Consider the following 18,471-nt stretch of genomic DNA (forward strand, 5'->3'; position numbering starts at 1 on the left):
CTCGGGAAATGTTCTGTGAAAATCGCAGGAAAATCCTGGGGAATGTTCTGGAAAAATCCTGGGGAATGTTCGGGGAAAATCCTGGGAAAATCGCAGGAAAATTCAGGGGAAAATCACAGGAAAATCCTGGGAAATATCCCAGGAAAATCCAGGGAAAACCTCAGGAAATGTTCGGGGAAAATCACAGGAAAATTCAAGGGAAAATCCTGGGAAATGTTCGGGAAAAATCCTGGGAAATGTCCCAGAAAAGTCACAGGAAAATCCTGGGAAATGTTCGGGAAAATCACAGGAAAATCCTGGGAAAAATCCTGGGAAATGTTCGGGAAATGTCCCAGAAAAATCACAGGAAAATCCTGGGAAATGTTCGGGAAAAATCCTGGGAAATGTTCGGGAAAAATCCTGGGAAAAATCCCGGAAAAATCACAGGAACAGCCGGGGAAATCCTGGGAAAAATCCTGGGGAAAATCCTGGGAAAATCCCCTAAAAATCCTGGAAAATCCCAGAAAACCCCAGGAAAACCCCGGTGGGAAAAGGGGGTGGAAGAGCTGAAATTTTCATCCTTTTTTTCTCTTTTTTTTTCTCACCATTTCCCCATTTCTGAGTTTCTTTTTGTCCCTTTTCTCCCTTTTTTACCCATTTTCCCCCCATTTTTCCCTAAATTCTGTTTTTTTCCCCCATTTTTCCCTAAATCCTGGGGGGTTTTTCCCCTAAATTCAGGGTTTTTCCCATTTTTCCCCCATTTTTCCCTAAATTCTGGTATTTTTTCCCATTTTTCCCCCATTTTGCCCTAAATCCTGGGGGTTTTTTCCCCTAAATCCTGGGGGTTTTTTCCCTAAATTCTGGGTTTTTTTCCCATTTTCCCCCATTTTTTCCCTAAATCCTGGTGGTTTTCCCTAAATCCTGGTGGTTTTCCCTAAATCCTGGTGTTTTTCCCTAAATCCTGGTATTTTTTTCCCATTTTTCCCCCATTTTTCCCTAAATCCTGTTGTTTATCCCTAAATCCTGGGGTTTTTTCCCTAAATCCTGGGGTTTTTTCCCTAAATCCTGTTCTTTTTCCCTAAATTCTGGATTTTTTCCCCATTTTTCCCCCATTTTCCCTAAATCCTGGTGTTTTGCCCTAAATCCTGGTGTTTTTTCCCTAAATTTTGGGTTTTTTCCCTAAATCCTGGGGTTTTTTCCCTAAATCCTGGGGGTTTTTTTCCCTAAATTCTGGGGTTTTTCCCATTTTTTCCCATTTTTCCCTAAATCCTGGTGTTTTTCCCTAAATCCTGGGGTTTTTTTTCCCTAAATCCTGGGGTTTTTTCCCTAAATTCTGGTATTTTTTCCCATTTTTTCCCATTTTTCCCTCAATCCTGGGGTTTTTTTTCCCTAAATCCTGGGGTTTTTTCCCTAAATTCTGGTATTTTTTCCCATTTTTCCCCCATTTTTCCCCAAATCCTGGTGTTTTTCCCTAAATTCTGTATTTCCCCCCAGGGAACATCAACATCTGCCTGATGGGGGACCCGGGCGTGGCCAAGTCCCAGCTGCTGACCTACATCGACCGCCTGGCGCCGCGCAGTGCGTGCTGCCTTCGGCCTCGGCCTCATCTTCCTCACCTTCATCTTCATCATCATCTTCATCCTCAGCTTCATCCTCATCATCCTCATCAGCCTCATCCTCAGCCTCAGCTTCATCCTCATCATCCTCATCCTCAGCTTCATCCTCATCATCCTCATCCTCATCCTCAGCTTCATCCTCATCATCCTCATCAGCCTCATCCTCAGCTTCATCCTCATCATCCTCATCATCCTCAGCCTCAGCTTCATCTTCCTCATCCTCATCCTCAGCTTCATCTTCATCCTCATCATCCTCATCATCTTCATCCTCACCTTCATCCTCATCATCCTCAGCCTCAGCTTCAGCTTCATCCTCATCATCCTCATCAGCCTCATCCTCAGCTTCATCATCATCATCCTCATCAGCCTCATCCTCAGCTTCAGCTTCATCCTCATCAGCCTCATCCTCATCAGCCTCATCCTCATCATCCTCATCCTCAGCTTCAGCTTCATCCTCATCCTCATCAGCCTCATCCTCACCTTCATCCTCATCATCCTCATCATCTTCATCCTCAGCTTCATCCTCATCATCCTCATCATCTTCATCCTCAGCTTCATCCTCATCATCCTCATCAGCCTCATCCTCAGCTTCATCTTCCTCATCCTCAGCTTCCTCAGCCTCATCTTCATCATCCTGAGCTTCATCTTCTTCTTCATCTTCATCTTCCTCAGCTTCCTCATCTTCTTCTTCATTGTCTTCATCCTCATCTTCTTCATCTTCATCTTCATCTTCCTCATCCTCATCTTCCTCATCCTCATCCTCATCCTCATCATCCTCAGCTTCATCTTCATCTTCCTCATCCACATCCTCAGCTTCCTCATCCTCATCCTCATCAGCCTCATCCTCAGCTTCATCTTCCTCATCATCCTCATCTTTATCTTCCTCAGCTTCATCATCATCCTCATCAGCCTCAGCTTCCTCAGCCTCATCAGCCTCAGCTTCATCTTCCTCAGCTTCCTCAGCCTCATCATCATCATCTTTATCTTCCTCAGCTTCCTCACCTTCATCTTCATCCTCATCCTCAGCTTCAGCTTCATCTTCCTCAGCCTCATCTTCATCCTCATCATCCTCATCCTCAGCTTCATCATCTTCATCATCTTCATCTTCATCATCTTCATCTTCATCTTCATTGTCTTCTTCATCTTCATCTTCTTCATCTTCATCTTCCTCCTCTTCATCTTCATCATCTTCATTGTGTTCCTCATCTTCATCATCCTCATCTTCACCATCTTCATCTTCTTCGTCTTCATCGTCTTCATGTTCATCATCTTCCTCATCTTCATCATCTTCATCTTCATTGTCTTCTTCATCGTCATCTTCATCATCGTCATCTTCATCTTCCTCATCTTCATCATTTTCATCTTCCTCATCTTCTTCCTTTTCTTCTTCCTCCCCTTCCTCTTCTTCCTCTTTCTCTTCCTTCTCCTTTTCTTCACCTTTTTCATCTTCTTCCTCTTTCTTTTTTCCTCCTCCTCCTCCTCCTCACCCCATTTCTCCCCATCCCCTGGCCAGCACACGCTGGGGCGCGGCTCCTCGGCCGTGCTGCGGGACCCCTTTATCCCCATTTTATCCCCATTTTGTACCCATTTTATCCCATTTTATCCCCATTTTATCCCCATTTTGTGCCCATTTCATCCCTATTTTATCCCCATTTTATCCCCATTTTATCCCCATTTTATCCCATTTTATCCCATTTTATCCCCATTTTGTACCCATTTATACCCATTTTGTACCCATTTTATCCCCATTTTGTCCCCATTTATACCCATTTCATCCCTATTTTATCCCTATGCTATCCCCATTTTATTCCCATTCTTTACTCATTTTATCCCCATTTTATCCCCATTTTGTACCCATTTTATTCCCATTCTTTACCCATTTTATCCCCATTCTTTACCCATTTCATCCCCATTCCTTACTCATTTTATCCCCATTTTATCCCCATTCTTTACTCATTTTATCCCCATTTTATCCCCATTTTGTACCCATTTTATCCCCATTTTATCCCTATTCTATCCCCATTTTATTCCCATTCTTTACTCATTTTATCCCCATTTCATACCCATTTTCACCCATTTTATCCCCATTTTTTCCCCATTCTTTACCCATTTTATCCCCATTTTATGCCCATTCTTTACTCATTTTATACCCATTTTGTACCCATTTTGTACCCATTTTATCCCTATTCTATCCCCATTTTATCCCTATTCTATCCCCATTTCATCCCCATTTTTTACCCATTTTATCCCCATTTCATCCCCATTCTATCCCCATTCTATCCCCATTCTTTACTCATTTTTATCCCCATTTTGTACCCATTTTATCCCCATTCCATGCTCATTTTTTCCCCATTTTCTCAATTTTTTTCCCATTTTCCCCCATTTTCACCCCATTTCTCCCCATCCCCAGGCCAGTACACGACGGGGCGCGGCTCCTCGGCCGTGGGGCTGATGGCGGCCGTGCTGCGGGACCCCATTTATACCCATTTCATCCCCATTTTGTACCCATTTTATCCTCATTTTGTACCCATTTCATCCCCATTTCATCCCCATTTCATCCCCATTTTATCCCCATTTTGTACCCATTTCATCCCCATTTCATACCCATTTTATACCCATTTTATCCCCATTTTATCCCCATTTTGTACCCATTTATACCCATTTCATCCCTATTTTATCCCTATGCTATCCCCATTTTATTCCCATTCTTTACTCATTTTATCCCCATTTTATCCCCATTTTGTACCCATTTTATCCCCATTTTATCCCCATTCTATCCCCATTTCATCCCCATTCGATCCCCATTCTATCCCCATTCTTTACTCATTTTTATCCCCATTTTATACCCATTTTATCCCCATTTTGTACCCATTCTATCCCCATTTCATCCCCATTTCATACCCGTTTTTTACCCATTTTATCCCCATTTCTCCCCATTTTCACCCCATTTCTCCCCATCCCCAGGCCAGTACACGACGGGGCGCGGCTCCTCGGGCGTGGGGCTGACGGCGGCCGTGCTGCGGGACCCGGCCAGCGGCGAGCTGGCGCTGGAGGGCGGCGCCCTGGTCCTGGCCGACCGCGGCGTCTGCTGCATCGACGAGTTCGACAAGATGGCCGAGGGCGACCGCGTGGCCGTGCACGAGGCGCTGGAGCAGCAGAGCGTGGCCGTGGCCAAGGCGGGCGTGGTGGCCACGCTCAACGCCCGCTGCGCCGTCCTGGCCGCCGCCAACCCGGCCTTCGGCCGCTTCGACCCCCGGCGCAGCCTGGAGCACAACCTGCAGCTGCCGGCGGCGCTGCTGTCGCGCTTCGACCTCCTCTGGCTGCTGCAGGACCGGCCCCAGCGCGACCGCGACCTGCGGTGAGACAGAGATTGGGGTTGGGTTGGGTTGGGTTGGGTTTGGGTCAATGGAAGAGGCCTCGACCTCCTCTGGCTGCTGCAGGACCGGCCCCAGCGCGACCGCGACCTGCGGTGAGACAGAGATTGGGGTTGGGGTGGGGTTGGGTTGGGTTGGGTTTGGGTCAATGGGAGGGGCTTGGGATCCATGGGAGAGGCTTTGACCTCCTCTGGCTGCTGCAGGACCGGCCCCAGCGCGACCGCGACCTGCGGTGAGACTGGGGAGGGGACAAGGGAAGGGTTTGGGTCATTGGGAGGGGCTTTGGGTTGGGTTTGGGGGTCAATGGAAAAGTCTTGGGATCCATGGAAGAGTCTTGGGGTCAATGGAAAGGCTTGGGGTCAATGGGAGAGGCTTTGAGTTGGGTTGGGTTTGGGTCAATGGAAGAGGCTTCGACCTCCTCTGGCTGCTGCAGGACCGGCCCCAGTGCGACCGCGACCTGCGGTGAGACCGGGATGGGGTTGGGGTCAATGGAGGAGTCTTTGGGTTGAGTTGAGTTGGGTTGGGTTTGGTAACCATGGAGGAGTCTTGGGGTCAATGGGACAGGCTTGGGGTCAATGGGAGAGGCTTGGGTTGAGTTGGGTTTGGGGTCAATGGAGGAGTCTTTGAGTCAATGGAGGAGTCGTTGGGTTGAGTTGGGTTTGGGGTCAATGGGAGGGGCTTGGGGGTCAATGGGAGAGGCTTTGGGTCAATGGAGGAGTCGTTGGGTTGAGTTGGGTTGGGTTGGGGTCAATGGAGGAGTCCTTGGGTTGGGTTGGGTTTGGGTCAGTGGAGGAGTCCTTGGGTTGAGTTTGGCATCAATGGAAGAGTCTCTGGGTTGGGTTGGGTTGAGTTTGGTGTCAATGGAAGAGACTTTGGGTCAATGGAGGAGTCTCTGGGTTGGGTTGGGTTGGGTTTGGGGTCAATGGAGGCGTCTTTGGGTCAATGGAGGCGTCTTTGGGTTGAGTTTGGGGTCAATGGAAGAGACTTTGGGTCAATGGAGGCGTCTTTGGGTTGAGTTTGGGGTCAATGGAAGAGACTTTGGGTCAATGGAGGAGTCCTTGGGTTGGGTTGGGTTGGGTTGGGTTGGATTCCCCAATTTCCTCCCAACTTTTCCCAATTTCTGCGTTTTTCCCCCCAATCCAGCCTGGCCCGGCACAAACCCCCCCAACGCCCTCTTGGTTCCACTGGGCCAAACTGGGATGAACTGGGATGAACTGGGATGAACTGGGCCATACTGGGAGGGACCCCCCACTCCCAGAATTCTCAATTTTCCCAATTTCTGCGTTTTTTGCCCCAATCCAGCCTGGCCCGGCACAAATCCCCCCAACCCCCTCTTGGTTCCACTGGGCCAAACTGGGATGAACTGGGCCAAACTGGGCCATACTGGGAGGGACCCCCCAGTTGCCAGAATTCTCAATTTTCCCAATTTCTGCGTTTTTCGCCCCAATCCAGGCTGGCCCAGCACAAATCCCCCCAAGCCCCTCTTGGTTCCACTGGGCCAAACTGGGATGAACTGGGATGAACTGGGCCAAACTGGGATGAACTGGGATGAACTGGGCCATACTGGGATGAACTGGGCCATACTGGGATGAACTGGGAGGGACCCCCCAATCCCAGAATTCTCAATTTTCCCAATTTTGCCGTTTTTCACCCCAATCCAGGCTGGCCCAGCACATCACCTACGTGCACCAGCACTGCCGGGAGCCGCCCAGCGCCTTCCAGCCCCTGGACATGAAACTCATGAGGTCGGTGCAGCCCCAAAATTCCCCTTTTCCACCCCCAAATCCACCCCAAATTCACCCCAAAATTCACCCCAAAATTCACCCCAAACTCACCCCAAAATTACGCCAAAATCACCCCAAAATTACCCCAAAATTCTCCTGTTCCACCCCAGAATTCACCCCAAAATTCTCCTGTTCCACCCCAGAATTCACCCCAAAATTCACCCAAAATTCACCCTAAAATTACCCCAAAATTCACCTCAAAATCCACCCCAAAATTACCCCAAAACTCACCCCAAAATTCACCCATTCCACCCCAAATTCACCCCAAAATTCCCCCCAAAATTCCCCTTTTTCACCCCAGAACTTACCCCAAAATTACCCCAAAATTCCCCTTTTCCGCCCCAGAATTCACCCCAAAACTTACCCCAAAATTCACCCCAAAATTCTCCTGTTCCACCCCAAAATTCACCCCAGAATTCACCCCCAAATTCACCCCAAAATTCGCCTGTTCCACCCCAAAATTCACCCCAAAATTCACCCCAAAATTCACCCCAAAATTCATCTGTTCCACCCCCAAATTCACTTGTTCCACCCCAAAATCCACCCCCAAAATTACCCCAAATTAACCCCAAAATCACCCCAAAATTCACCCCAAAATCCACCCCCAAATTACCCCAAAATTCACCCCAAAACTCACCCCAAAATTCACAATTCACCCCCAAAATTACCCCAAAATTCACCCCAAAATTCACCTGTTCCACCCCAAAATTCACCCCAAAATCCACCCCAAAATCACCCCAAAATTCTCCTGTTCCACCCCAAAATCCACCCCAAAATTCACACCAAAATGACCCCAAAATTCATCCCAAATTCACCCTAGAATTCACCCCAAAATTCGCCTGTTCCACCCCAAAATCCACCCCAAAATTACCCCAAAATTCACCCCAAAATCCACCCCAAAATTCTCCTGTTCCACCCCAAAACTTACCCCAAAATTCACCCCAAAATCCCCATTTTCCCCCCATTCCAGGCGTTACCTGTCCTGGTGCCTCCGCTGCTGCCCACAGGTCCCAGAGGGAAATCATTGCAATAATTTCCATAATTCCCACAATTCCCATAATCCAAATAATTCCAATAATCTCAATAATTTTAATAATTCCATTATTTTTCCCAAAATCCCCGTTTTTCCCCCCATTTCCAGGCGTTACCTGTCCTGCTGCCTCCGCCGCTGCCCACGGCTCCCGGATGGAAATCATTGCAATAATTCCAATAATTCCCATAATCTCAATAATTCCAATAATTCCAATTTTCCCCATTTTTCCCAAAATCCCCGTTTTCCCCCCATTTCCAGGCGTTACCTGTCCTGCTGCCACTGCCACTCCCCACAGGTCCCAGAGGGAAATCATTACAATAATCCCAATAATTCCCACAATCCCAGTAATCCCAATAATTCCAATTTTCCCCATTTTTCCCAAAATCCCCGTTTTTCCCCCCATTCCCAGGCGTTACCTGTCCTGCTGCCTCCACCTCTGCCTGCAGGTCCTGGATGGAAATCATTGCAATAATTCCAATAATCTCCATAATTCCAATAATTCCCACAATTTCCATAATCCCAATAATCCCAATAATCCCATTATTTTTCCCAAAATCCCCGTTTTTCCCCCCATTCCAGGCGTTACCTGTCCTGCTGCCGCCGCCGCTCCCCACAGGTCCCAGAGGGAAATTATTTCAATAATTCCAAAAATCTCCATAATTCCAATAATTCCCATAATTCCCACAATCCCAATAATTCCAAATTTCCCCATTTTTCCCAAAATCCCCGTTTTTCCCCCCATTCCAGGCGTTACCTGTCCTGCTGCCGCCGCCGCTGCCCACGGCTCCCGGAGGCCCTGGCCGAGTTCATCACGGCCGCGTACGTGGAGCTGCGCCGGGAGAGCCGCGACGGCCTCTACACCTCTGCCAGGACCCTGCTGGCCATCCTCAGGCTGGCCACGGCGCTGGTACGGACCAGTATAAACCAGTATGGACCAGTATGGACCAGTATAGACCAGTATGGACCAGTATAAACCAGTACAGACCAGTGTGGGTCAGCACTGAGCCCATGGGTCTGTGTTAGACAGGGGTCAGGGGTTCTCTACACCTCTGCCAGGACCCTGCTGGCCATCCTCAGGCTGGCCACGGCACTGGTATGGACCAGTATGGACCAGTATAAACCAGTACGGACCAGTATGGACCAGTATGGGTCAGCACTGACCAGCACTGAGCCCATGGGTCTGTGTTACACAGGGGTCAGGGGTTCTCTACACCTCTGCCAGGACCCTGCTGGCCATCCTCAGGCTGGCCACGGCACTGGTACGGACCAGTATAGACCAGTATAAACCAGTATGGACCAGTATGGACCAGTACAGACCAGTATGGACCAGTACAGACCAGTGTGGGTCACCAGTGACCATCAGTGACCAGCACTGAGCCCATAGGCCAATGCTCAGGGGTTCTCTACACCTCTGCCAGGACCCTGCTGGCCATCCTCAGGCTGGCCACGGCACTGGTATGGAAACCAGTATAAACCAGTATGGACCAGTATGGACCAGTATGGACCAGTATGGACCAGTGTGGGTCAGCAGTGACCAGCACTGAGCCCATAGGCCAATGGCCAGGGGTTCTCTACACCTCTGCCAGGACCCTGCTGGCCATCCTCAGGCTGGCCATGGCACTGGTATGGACCAGTTTAAACCAGTATGGACCAGTACAAACCAGTATGGACCAGTATAAACCAGTATAAACCAGTATAGACCAGTACAAACCAGTATGGACCAGTACAGACCAGTGTGGGTCAGCACTGAGCCCATAGGCCAATGGTCAGGGGTTCTCTACACCTCTGCCAGGACCCTGCTGGCCATCCTCAGGCTGGCCACAGCACTGGTACGGCCAGTATAAACCAGTATAAACCAGTATGGACCAGTATAAACCAGTATAAACCAGTATAGACCAGTACAAACCAGTATGGACCAGTACAGACCAGTGTGGGTCAGCACTGAGCCCATAGGCCAATGGTCAGGGGTTCTCTACACACCTGCCAGGACCCTGCTGGCCATCCTCAGGCTGGCCACGGCACTGGTACGGACCAGTTTAAACCAGTATGGACCAGTACGGACCAGTACAGACCAGTATAGACCAGTACAAACCAGTACAAACCAGTACAAACCAGTACAGGCCAGGGAGTGCCGGTGCTATCAGTGCCCCAGTGCTCAGGGGTTCTCTACGCACCTGCCAGGACCCTGCTGGCCACCCTCAGAGTTTGGGGGGAATTTTGGGGTTTTTGGGGGTTGAATTTTTGGTGATTTTGGGGCAGGATTTTGGGGGAATTTTGGGATGATTTGGGGCTGATTTGGGGGGAATTTTGGGTGATTTGGGGCAGGATTTTGGGGTCATTTTGGGTTTTTTGAGGCAGGACTTTGGGATAATTTTGGGGTTTTTTTTGGCGGCAGGATTTTGGGGGGATTTTGGGGGATTTTGGGGAATTTTGGGGTGATTTGAGGCAGGATTTTGAGGTGATTCTGGGTTAATATTGGAGAGTTTTGAGGCAGGATTTTGGGATAATTTGGGTTTTTTTGTGGGTAGGATTTTGGGGTGATTCTGGGCCGTTTCTGTGCTGGTTTTGGTGCTGGTTTTGGGGTGATTTTGGGTCATTCCTGTGCTGGTTTTGGGGTGATTTTGGTTATTTTGAGGCAGGATTTTGGGGTGATTTTGGGGTATTTCCATGCTGGATTTGGTGCTAGTTTTGGGGTGATTTTGCTGCTGGTTTTGGGGTGATTTTGGGTTGATTTTGGGCTGTTCCTGTGCTGGTTTTGGGGTGATTTTGGGGTATTTCTGTGCTGGTTTTGGTGCTGATTTTGGGGTGATTTTGGTGCTACTTTTGGGTCAATTTTGGGGTGATTTTGGGTCAATTTTGGGTGATTCTGGGCTGTTCCTGTGCTGGTTTTGGTGCTGATTTTGGGGTATTTCTATGCTGGTTTTGGGGTGATTTTGGTACTGATTTTGGGTCAATTTTGGGATGATTTTGGTGCTGATTTTGGGTCAATTTTGGTGCTGATTTTGGGTCAATTTTGGTGCTGATTTTGGGGTCATTTCTGTGCTGATTTTGGTGCTGATTTTGAGTGATTTTGGGCCGTTTCTGTGCTGGTTTTGGGGCGATTTTGGGGTGATTTTGGGGTATTTCTGTGCTGATTTTGGTGCTGATTTTGGGTGATTTTGTTGCTGATTTTGGGTCAATTTTGGGGTGATTTTGGGTGGATTCTGGGGCGATTTTGGTGCTGATTTTGGGTCGATTTTGGGGTGATTTTGGTGCTGCTTTTGGGTCAATTTTGGGGTGATTTTGGGTCAATTTTGGGTGATTTTGGTGCTGATTTTGGGGTGATTTTGGTGCTGATTTTGGGTCAATTTTGGGGTGATTTTGGGTCAATTTTGGTGCTGATTTTGGGGTATTTCTGTGCTGATTTTGGTGCTGATTTTGGGTCAATTTTGGGTCGATTTTGGGCCGTTTCTGTGCTGATTTTGGTGCTGGTTTTGGGTGGATTTTGGGTGGTTTTGGTGCTGATTTTGGGTCGATTCTGGGGTGATTTTGGTGCTGATTTTGGGTGATTTTGGTGCTGATTTTGGGTCAATTTTGGGCTGATTTTGGTGCTGATTTTGGGGTCATTTCTGTGCTGATTTTGGCGCTGATTTTGAGTGATTTTGGGCCGTTTCTGTGCTGGTTTTGGGGCGATTTTGGGGTGATTTTGGTGCTGATTTTGGGGTATTTCTGTGCTGATTTTGGTGCTGATTTTGGGGTGATTGTGGGTGATTTTGTTGCTGATTTTGGGTCAATTTTGGGGTGATTTTGGGTGGATTCTGGGGCGATTTTGGTGCTGGTTTTGGGTCGATTTTGGGGTGATTTTGGTGCTGCTTTTGGGTCAATTTTGGGGTGATTTTGGTGCTGCTTTTGGGTCAATTTTGGGGTGATTTTGGGTCAATTTTGGGTCGATTTTGGGTGGATTTTGGGTGATTCTGGGCCGTTTCCTCAGGCCCGGCTGCGCCTGGGGGCCGTGGTGGAGAAGGACGACGTCAGCGAGGCCCTGAGGCTGCTCGAGGCCGCCCGGGACTCGCTCAGGGGGGACCCCGAGGCCTCCCCCAGGTACAAACCCCGAATTTGGGGGGAAATTCTGGGATTTTGGGGAAAATTCCGGCATTTGGGGTGAAAATTCTGGGTGAAAATCCTGGGATTTTGGGTGGAAATTCTGGGATTTGGGGTGAAAATTCCGGGATTTGGGGTGAAAATTCTGGGTGAAAATCCTGGGATTTTGGGTGAAAATTCTGGGATTTGGGGTGAAAATTCCGGGATTTGGGGTGAAAATTCTGGGTGAAAATCCTGGGATTTTGGGTGAAAATTCTGGGATTTGGGGTGAAAATTCTGGGTGAAAATTCTGAGATTTTGGGTGAAAATTCTGGGTGAAAATTCTGGGATTTGGGGTGAAAATTCTGGGATTTTGGGTGAAAATTCCGGGATTTGGGGTGAAAATTCTGGGTGAAAATCCTGCAGTTCTGGGTGAAAATCCTGGGATTTGGGGAAAAATTCTGGGATTTGGGTGAAAATTCTGGGATTTGGGGTGAAAATTCTGGGATTCTGGGTGAAAATACTGGGTGAAAATTCTGGGATTTTGGGGTAAATCTTGGGATTTTTTTGGGTTTTTTTTGGGAGTTCTCACCTGTCCAGTCCCGCAGGTGTCCCCGCCCATCCGAGGCCATTTTGGGGATATTTTTGGGGATTTTTTGGGGGATTTTTCTGGGGTTTTTTTGAGGTTTTTTTTGGGGGTTTTTTTGGGGGGGATTTTGGGGTTTTTTGAGGGGATTTTTCCGGGGTTTTTTTTGGGATTTTTTGGGGATATTTTGGGTGTTTTTTTGGGGATTTTTTTTGGGTTTATTTTTCTCAATTCTCCCCTGTTCCCTGCAGGTGTCCCCGGCCGTCCGAGGCCATTTTGGGGATTTTTTGGGGGGTTTTTTTTGGGGATTTGGGGGATTTTTTGGGGGATTTTTTTCGGGTTTTTTTGGGTTTATTTTTCTCAATTCTCCCCTGTCCCCCTTTAGGTGTCCCCGCCCATTTGAGGCCATTTTGGGGATTATTTTTGGGATTTTTTTGGGTTTATTTTTGTTAATTCTGTCCTGTTTCCCTACAGGTGTCCCTGCCCATCCGAGGCCATTTTGGGGTTATTTTTGGGTTTATTTTGGGGGATTTTTCCGGGGTTTTTTTGGGGGTTTTTTTGGGTTTTTTTGGGATTTTTGGGGGATATTTTGGGTTTATTTTGGGGTTTTTTTTTGTTATTTTTCCTCAATTCTCCCCTGTTCCCCTTTAGGTGTCCCCGGCCATCTGAGGCCATTTTGGGGTTATTTTTGGGGGATTTTTTTGTGGTTTTTTTGGGGGATTTTTCCGGGGATTTTTTTGGGGTTTTTTGGGGGATTTTTTTGGGGTTTTTTGGGGGTTTTATTTGGGGATTTGGGGGCTATTTTTGGGGTTGTTTTGGGGTTGTTTTGGGGATTTTTTTGGGGATTTTTTTGGGTTTATTTTTGTTAATTCTCCCCTGTTCCCCTTTAGGTGTCCCTGGCCATCGGAGGCCATTTTGGGGATATTTTTGGGTTTATTTTGGGGTTATTTTTGGGGATTTTTTGGGGATATTTTGGGTGTTTTTTTGGGGATTTTTTTTGGGTTTATTTTTCTCAATTCTCCCCTGTCCCCCCTTTAGGTGTCCCCGGCCGTCCGAGGCCATTTGGGGATTATTTTTGGGATTTTTTTGGGTTTATTTTTGTTAATTCTCCCCTGTTCCCTTTAGGTGTCCCCGCCCGTCCGAGGCCATTTTGGGGATATTTTGGGGGGATTTTTCTGGGGTTTTTTTGGGATTTTTGGGGGATGTTTTGGGTTTATTTTGGGGGATTTTTTTGGGTTTACTTTTGTTAATTCTCCCCTGTTCCCTTTAGGTGTCCCCGGCCGTCCGAGGCCATTTTCGGGGTTCTGCGGGAGCTGGCGGGGCCCGGGGGCCGCTCGGTGCCGCTGGGCCGGGCCCTGGAGGCGCTGGGGGCGCGCGGGTTCACCCCGGGCCAGGTGAGCGCGGCCCTGGCCGAGTACGAGGGGCTGAACGTGCTGCAGGTGAACCCCGGCCGCAGCCGCGTCACCTTCGTCTGAGACACAAAAAGGGGGAAAATCGGGGGGAAATGGGAAATTTGGGGGAAAATGGAGGAAATTGGGGGGAAAATGGAGGAAATTTGGTGGAAAAATGGAGGAAATTCGGTGGAAAAATGGAGAAAATTCGGTTAAAAATGGAGAAATTTCTGCCAAAAAAAGGGAGGAAATTCAGGGGGAAATGGAGAGAATTTTGCCAAAAAAAGGGAGGAAATTCGGGGAAAAATGGAGAGAATTTTGCCAAAAAAAGGGAGGAAATTTGGTGGAAAATGGAGAAAATTCAGTGGAAAACGCAGGAAATTCGGTGAAAATTTGGTGGAAAATGCAGGAAATTCGGTGGAAAATGGAGAGAATTTTGCCCAAAAAAAAGGGAGAAAATTCGGGGGAAAATGGAGAAAATTCGGTGGAAAAAGGAGAAATTTCTGTCAAAAACTGAGAAAATTTGGTGGAAAAATGCAGGAAATTGGGTGGAAAAATGGAGAAAATTCGGTTAAAAATGGAGAAATTTCTGCCAAAAAAAGGGAGAAAATTTGGTGGAAAATGGAGAAAATTCAGTGGAAAAAGGAGAAAATTTGTTGGAAAACGCAGGAAATTCGGTGAAAATTTGGTGGAAAATGCAGGAAATTCGGTGGAAAATGGAGAGAATTCTGCCCAAAAAAAAGGGAGAAAATTCGGTGAAAAATTGAGAGAATTTTGCCAAAAAAAAGGGAGAAAATTCGGTGAAAAATGGAGAAAATTGGGTGGAAAAATGGAGAAAATTCAGTGAAAAAAGGAGAGAATTTTGCCCAAAAAAAGGGAGAAAATTCGGTGAAAAATGCAGGAAATTCGGGGGAAAATGGAGAAAACACTGCGAAAAAAAGGGAGGAAATTCAGTGGAAAATGGAGAAAATTCGGTGAAAAATGGAGAGAATTTTGCCCAAAAAAAAGGGAGAAAATTTGGTGAAAAATGAAGGAAATTCAGTGAAAAAGGAGAGAATTTTGCCCAAAAAAAAGTGAGAACATTCAGTGAAAAATGGAGAAAATTTTGCCCAAAAAAAAGGGAGAAAATTCGGTGGAAAATGCAGGAAATTTGGGGGAAAATGGAGAAAACACTGCCAAAAAAAGGGAGAAAATTCAGTGAAAAACGCAGGAATTTCGGTGGAAAACGCAGGAAATTCGGTGGAAAATGGAGAGGATTCTGCCCAAAAAAAGGGAGAAAATTTGGTGAAAAATGAAGGAAATTCGGAAAGAAAAAAGGAGATAATTTTTCCAAAAAAAGGGGGGAAAATGGAGAAAATTCGGTGAAAAAAGGAGAGAATTTTGCCCCAAAAAATGGAGAACATTCAGTGAAAAATGGAGAAAATCCAGTGAAAAATGGAGAAAATTTTGCCCAAAAAAAAATGCAGGAAATTTGGTGGATAAAGGAGAAAATTCTGCCAAAAAAAGGGAGGAAATTCGGCGAAAAATGGAGAAAATTCAGTGAAAAATGGAGAAAATTTTGCCCAAAAAAAGGGAGAAAATTTGGTGAAAAACAAAGGAAATTCTGCCAAAAAAGGGAGAAAATTTGGTGAAAAATGGAGAAAATTCGGTGAAAAATGGAGAGAATTCTGCCAAAAAAAGGGAGAAAATTTGGTGAAAAATGCAGGAAATTCTGCGAAAAATAAAGAAAATTCAGTGAAAAAAGGAGAAAATTCTGCCAAAAAAAGGGAGAAAATTCGGTGAAAAATTCCACCAAAAAAGGGCAAAAATTCCAGGCTGGAAGCCCCAAAAAAGGCAAATTTTGGGGGTTCAAGAAGCCGCAGGTGACCCCAAAACTCACCCGGATCCCCCCACTCCAAAAGTTTGGGGAAAAATCCTCAAAACCTTGGGCAAAAATGGCAAAAATCCCCCAAAACTGGAAGCAGGGACCCCAAAATCCCCCCCGTGGTTTTTTTTCTGTGCTTTTATTTTTGTAGCAATAAATGGATTTTTATCAATAAATAAAAACATTTCACAATTGTGGATTCTTTCTTTGTTCTCCTTCCCCCTTTAACCCAAAACGCCCCAAATTTCACCCCCAAAATTCCCTTTTTTTTGGGGGGGGGGGGGGGGGCTTCCGGGAGATAAAACTGCGCATGCGTGGGGCAGACCCCGGAAGCGGCGGCGCGGAGGGATATCGCTGGTGCTGTTCTTGTAACAACTGCGCATGCGCGCGGCAGATCCCGGAAGCGGCGCCGTGATTGGATGAGGCGCGGAGTGATATCGCCGGTGCAGCGGCTATAGCAACCGCGCATGCGTGGTTCGCGTTACTATGGCAACGCGGGCACAGCCATCATGGCGGACGGGCGGCCGGGGGGGTGCGGGAGGCGGCGGAGCCGCGGGAAAACGGGAACGGGGCTGCGGCCGCGGCCATGGAAAGGAACACCGGGACGGCCGTGCTTGCAGGAGGCGGCGGGGCCGCGCCATCCGGCAGCTCTGAAGCGGGGGGCGCGGTGGGGAAGGCGCGGCTCGGCCCCCGCCATGCAGCGGCGGCGGCAGGAGCGGGAAAGCGGCCGCGGGCGGCGGCGGGGCGGCCGCGTCAGCGGGAGATGATCCCGGGGCGGCGGGAGGAGCGGCGGGGGGGCCGCGGCGTGCGGCCGCTGGGGGCTGCGGTGGCTGCCGGCCCGGCGGGCAGGGGCGGCGCTGAGGGGAGGCGGGGCTGGAGCGGCGGCAGGCGCGGCAGAGGCTGCAGACGCCGGTGCAGACGCCGCGGCGCCGGCACGGGGCGGCCGGGCGGGCCGGGGCGCCCCGGTCCCGGCGCAAGCGGGGCCGTGCCGGGCTCCCGCGGCAACGCGCGCAGGGCGCGCCGGAGGGGGGGGGGCGGCCGCGCCCGGCGCGCTCGGCACCGCAGATCCGGGAGCCGCGGGGAACGGCAAAGACGCAGCAGCAGCGGCGGGACCGGGGCCAGCACCGGCCCCGCTGCGTCCGCAAAGGGGGGGGGGGGGGGTGGGGGGGCAGGAGCGGCCGCACTCGCGGGTAACGGGGGGGGAAAAAAGCGGCGGGATCAGCGGGGGCAGGAGGGGGCGGGGCCGCGAGGATGGCGGGAGCGGTGGGAGGGGCCGGGGGGCGGGGCGGAAGGCGCGGGCGGGACCGCGGGTACCGCAGCTGTGCGGTCACGTGGGGGGCGTGTCCCGCCCGAGACTCGCGGCGGCGAGGGGCGGAGTCGCGGCAGGGGCGGAGCTGGGCGGGGCGGCGGCTGCGGGCCCCCCCCCCGTGCGGCAAACGCGGCTCGAGCGGCGCCCGGCGGGGCTGGGAGCGGCCCCGCGGCAGCCACGACCCAGCGGGAGATGCAAATAAACGGCTTGAAACACCCGGGTCTCAAAAGTCTCTGGGAAAAACGGCTGAACGGCAGCCGCGATTTACGGCCGCTTTTACGACAGTCGCGATTTACAGCCGCTTTTACGGCAGTCGCGCTTTACGGCCCCTTTTACGACAGTCGCGCTTTGCGGCCCCTTTTACGACAGTCGCGCTTTTACGGCAGTCGCGCTTTACGGCACCTTTTGCGACAGTCGCGCTTTACGGCGCCTTTTACGACAGTTCTGCTTTACGGCACCTTTTACGACAGTTGCGCTTTACGGCAGTTTTGCGACAGTCGCGCTTTACGGCACCTTTTACGACAGTCGCGCTTTACGGCACCTTTTACGACAGTTTTGCTTTACGGCACCTTTTACGACAGTCTCGCTTTACGGCCCCTTTTACGACAGTCGCGCTTTACGGCACCTTTTACGACAGTCGCGCTTTACGGCACCTTTTACGACATCCGCGCTTTACGGCACCTTTTACGACAGTCGCGCTTTACGGCACCTTTTACGACAGTCGCGCTTTACGGCCCCTTTTACGACAGTCTCGCTTTACGGCCGTTTTACGACAGTCGCGCTTTACGGCACCTTTTACGACAGTTTTGCTTTACGGCCCCTTTTACGACAGTCGCGCTTTACGGCACCTTTTACGACAGTCTCGCTTTACGGCCCCCTTTACGACAGTCGCGCTTTACGGCACCTTTTACGACAGTCACGCTTTACGGCACCTTTTACGACAGTCACGCTTTACGGCACCTTTTACGACAGTCGCGCTTTACGGCCGTTTTACGACAGTCGCACTTTACGACCCCTTTTACGACAGTCACGCTTTACGGCACCTTTTACGACAGTCGCGCTTTACGGCCGTTTTACGACAGTCGCACTTTACGACCCCTTTTACGACAGTCGCGCTTTACGGCACCTTTTACGACACTCGCGCTTTACGACACCTTTTACGACAGCTTTGCTTTACGGCACCTTTTACGACAGTTTCGCTTTACGGCAGTTTTACGACAGTCGCGCTTTACGGCCGATTTTACGACAGTCGCGCTTTACGGCAGCTTTACGACAGTTTTGCTTTACGGCCCTTTTGCGACATCCGCGCTTTACGGCGCCTTTTACGACAGTCGCGCTTTACGGCCGTTTTACGACAGTCGCGCTTTACGGCACCTTTTACGACAGTCGCGCTTTACGGCACCTTTTACGACAGTCTCGCTTTACGGCCCCCTTTACGACAGTCGCGCTTTACGGCCGTTTTACGACAGTCGCGCT

The 18,471-nt window shown here is 49.5% G+C and overlaps 1 protein-coding gene across 1 annotated transcript in view; it reads left to right on the plus strand.

The window, feature by feature from the left end:
- Window positions 1-13,970, plus strand: part of MCM7 (minichromosome maintenance complex component 7) — a 33,434-nt gene extending 19,464 nt beyond the window's left edge. The window contains 6 exon segments of the mRNA XM_071419090.1: window positions 1,474-1,557; window positions 4,560-4,953; window positions 6,631-6,714; window positions 8,534-8,693; window positions 11,757-11,866; window positions 13,702-13,970. Coding sequence (XP_071275191.1) covers window positions 1,474-1,557; window positions 4,560-4,953; window positions 6,631-6,714; window positions 8,534-8,693; window positions 11,757-11,866; window positions 13,702-13,906 — 1,037 coding nt within the window. The 3' untranslated portion in view covers window positions 13,907-13,970.
- The last annotated feature ends 4,501 nt before the right edge of the window (window positions 13,971-18,471 follow it).

The sequence above is a fragment of the Agelaius tricolor genome, unplaced genomic scaffold (genome assembly GCF_023055355.1).
Source record: "Agelaius tricolor isolate 1412-34295 unplaced genomic scaffold, bAgeTri1.0.p SCAF_99, whole genome shotgun sequence".
Lineage (NCBI taxonomy): Eukaryota > Metazoa > Chordata > Aves > Passeriformes > Icteridae > Agelaius > Agelaius tricolor.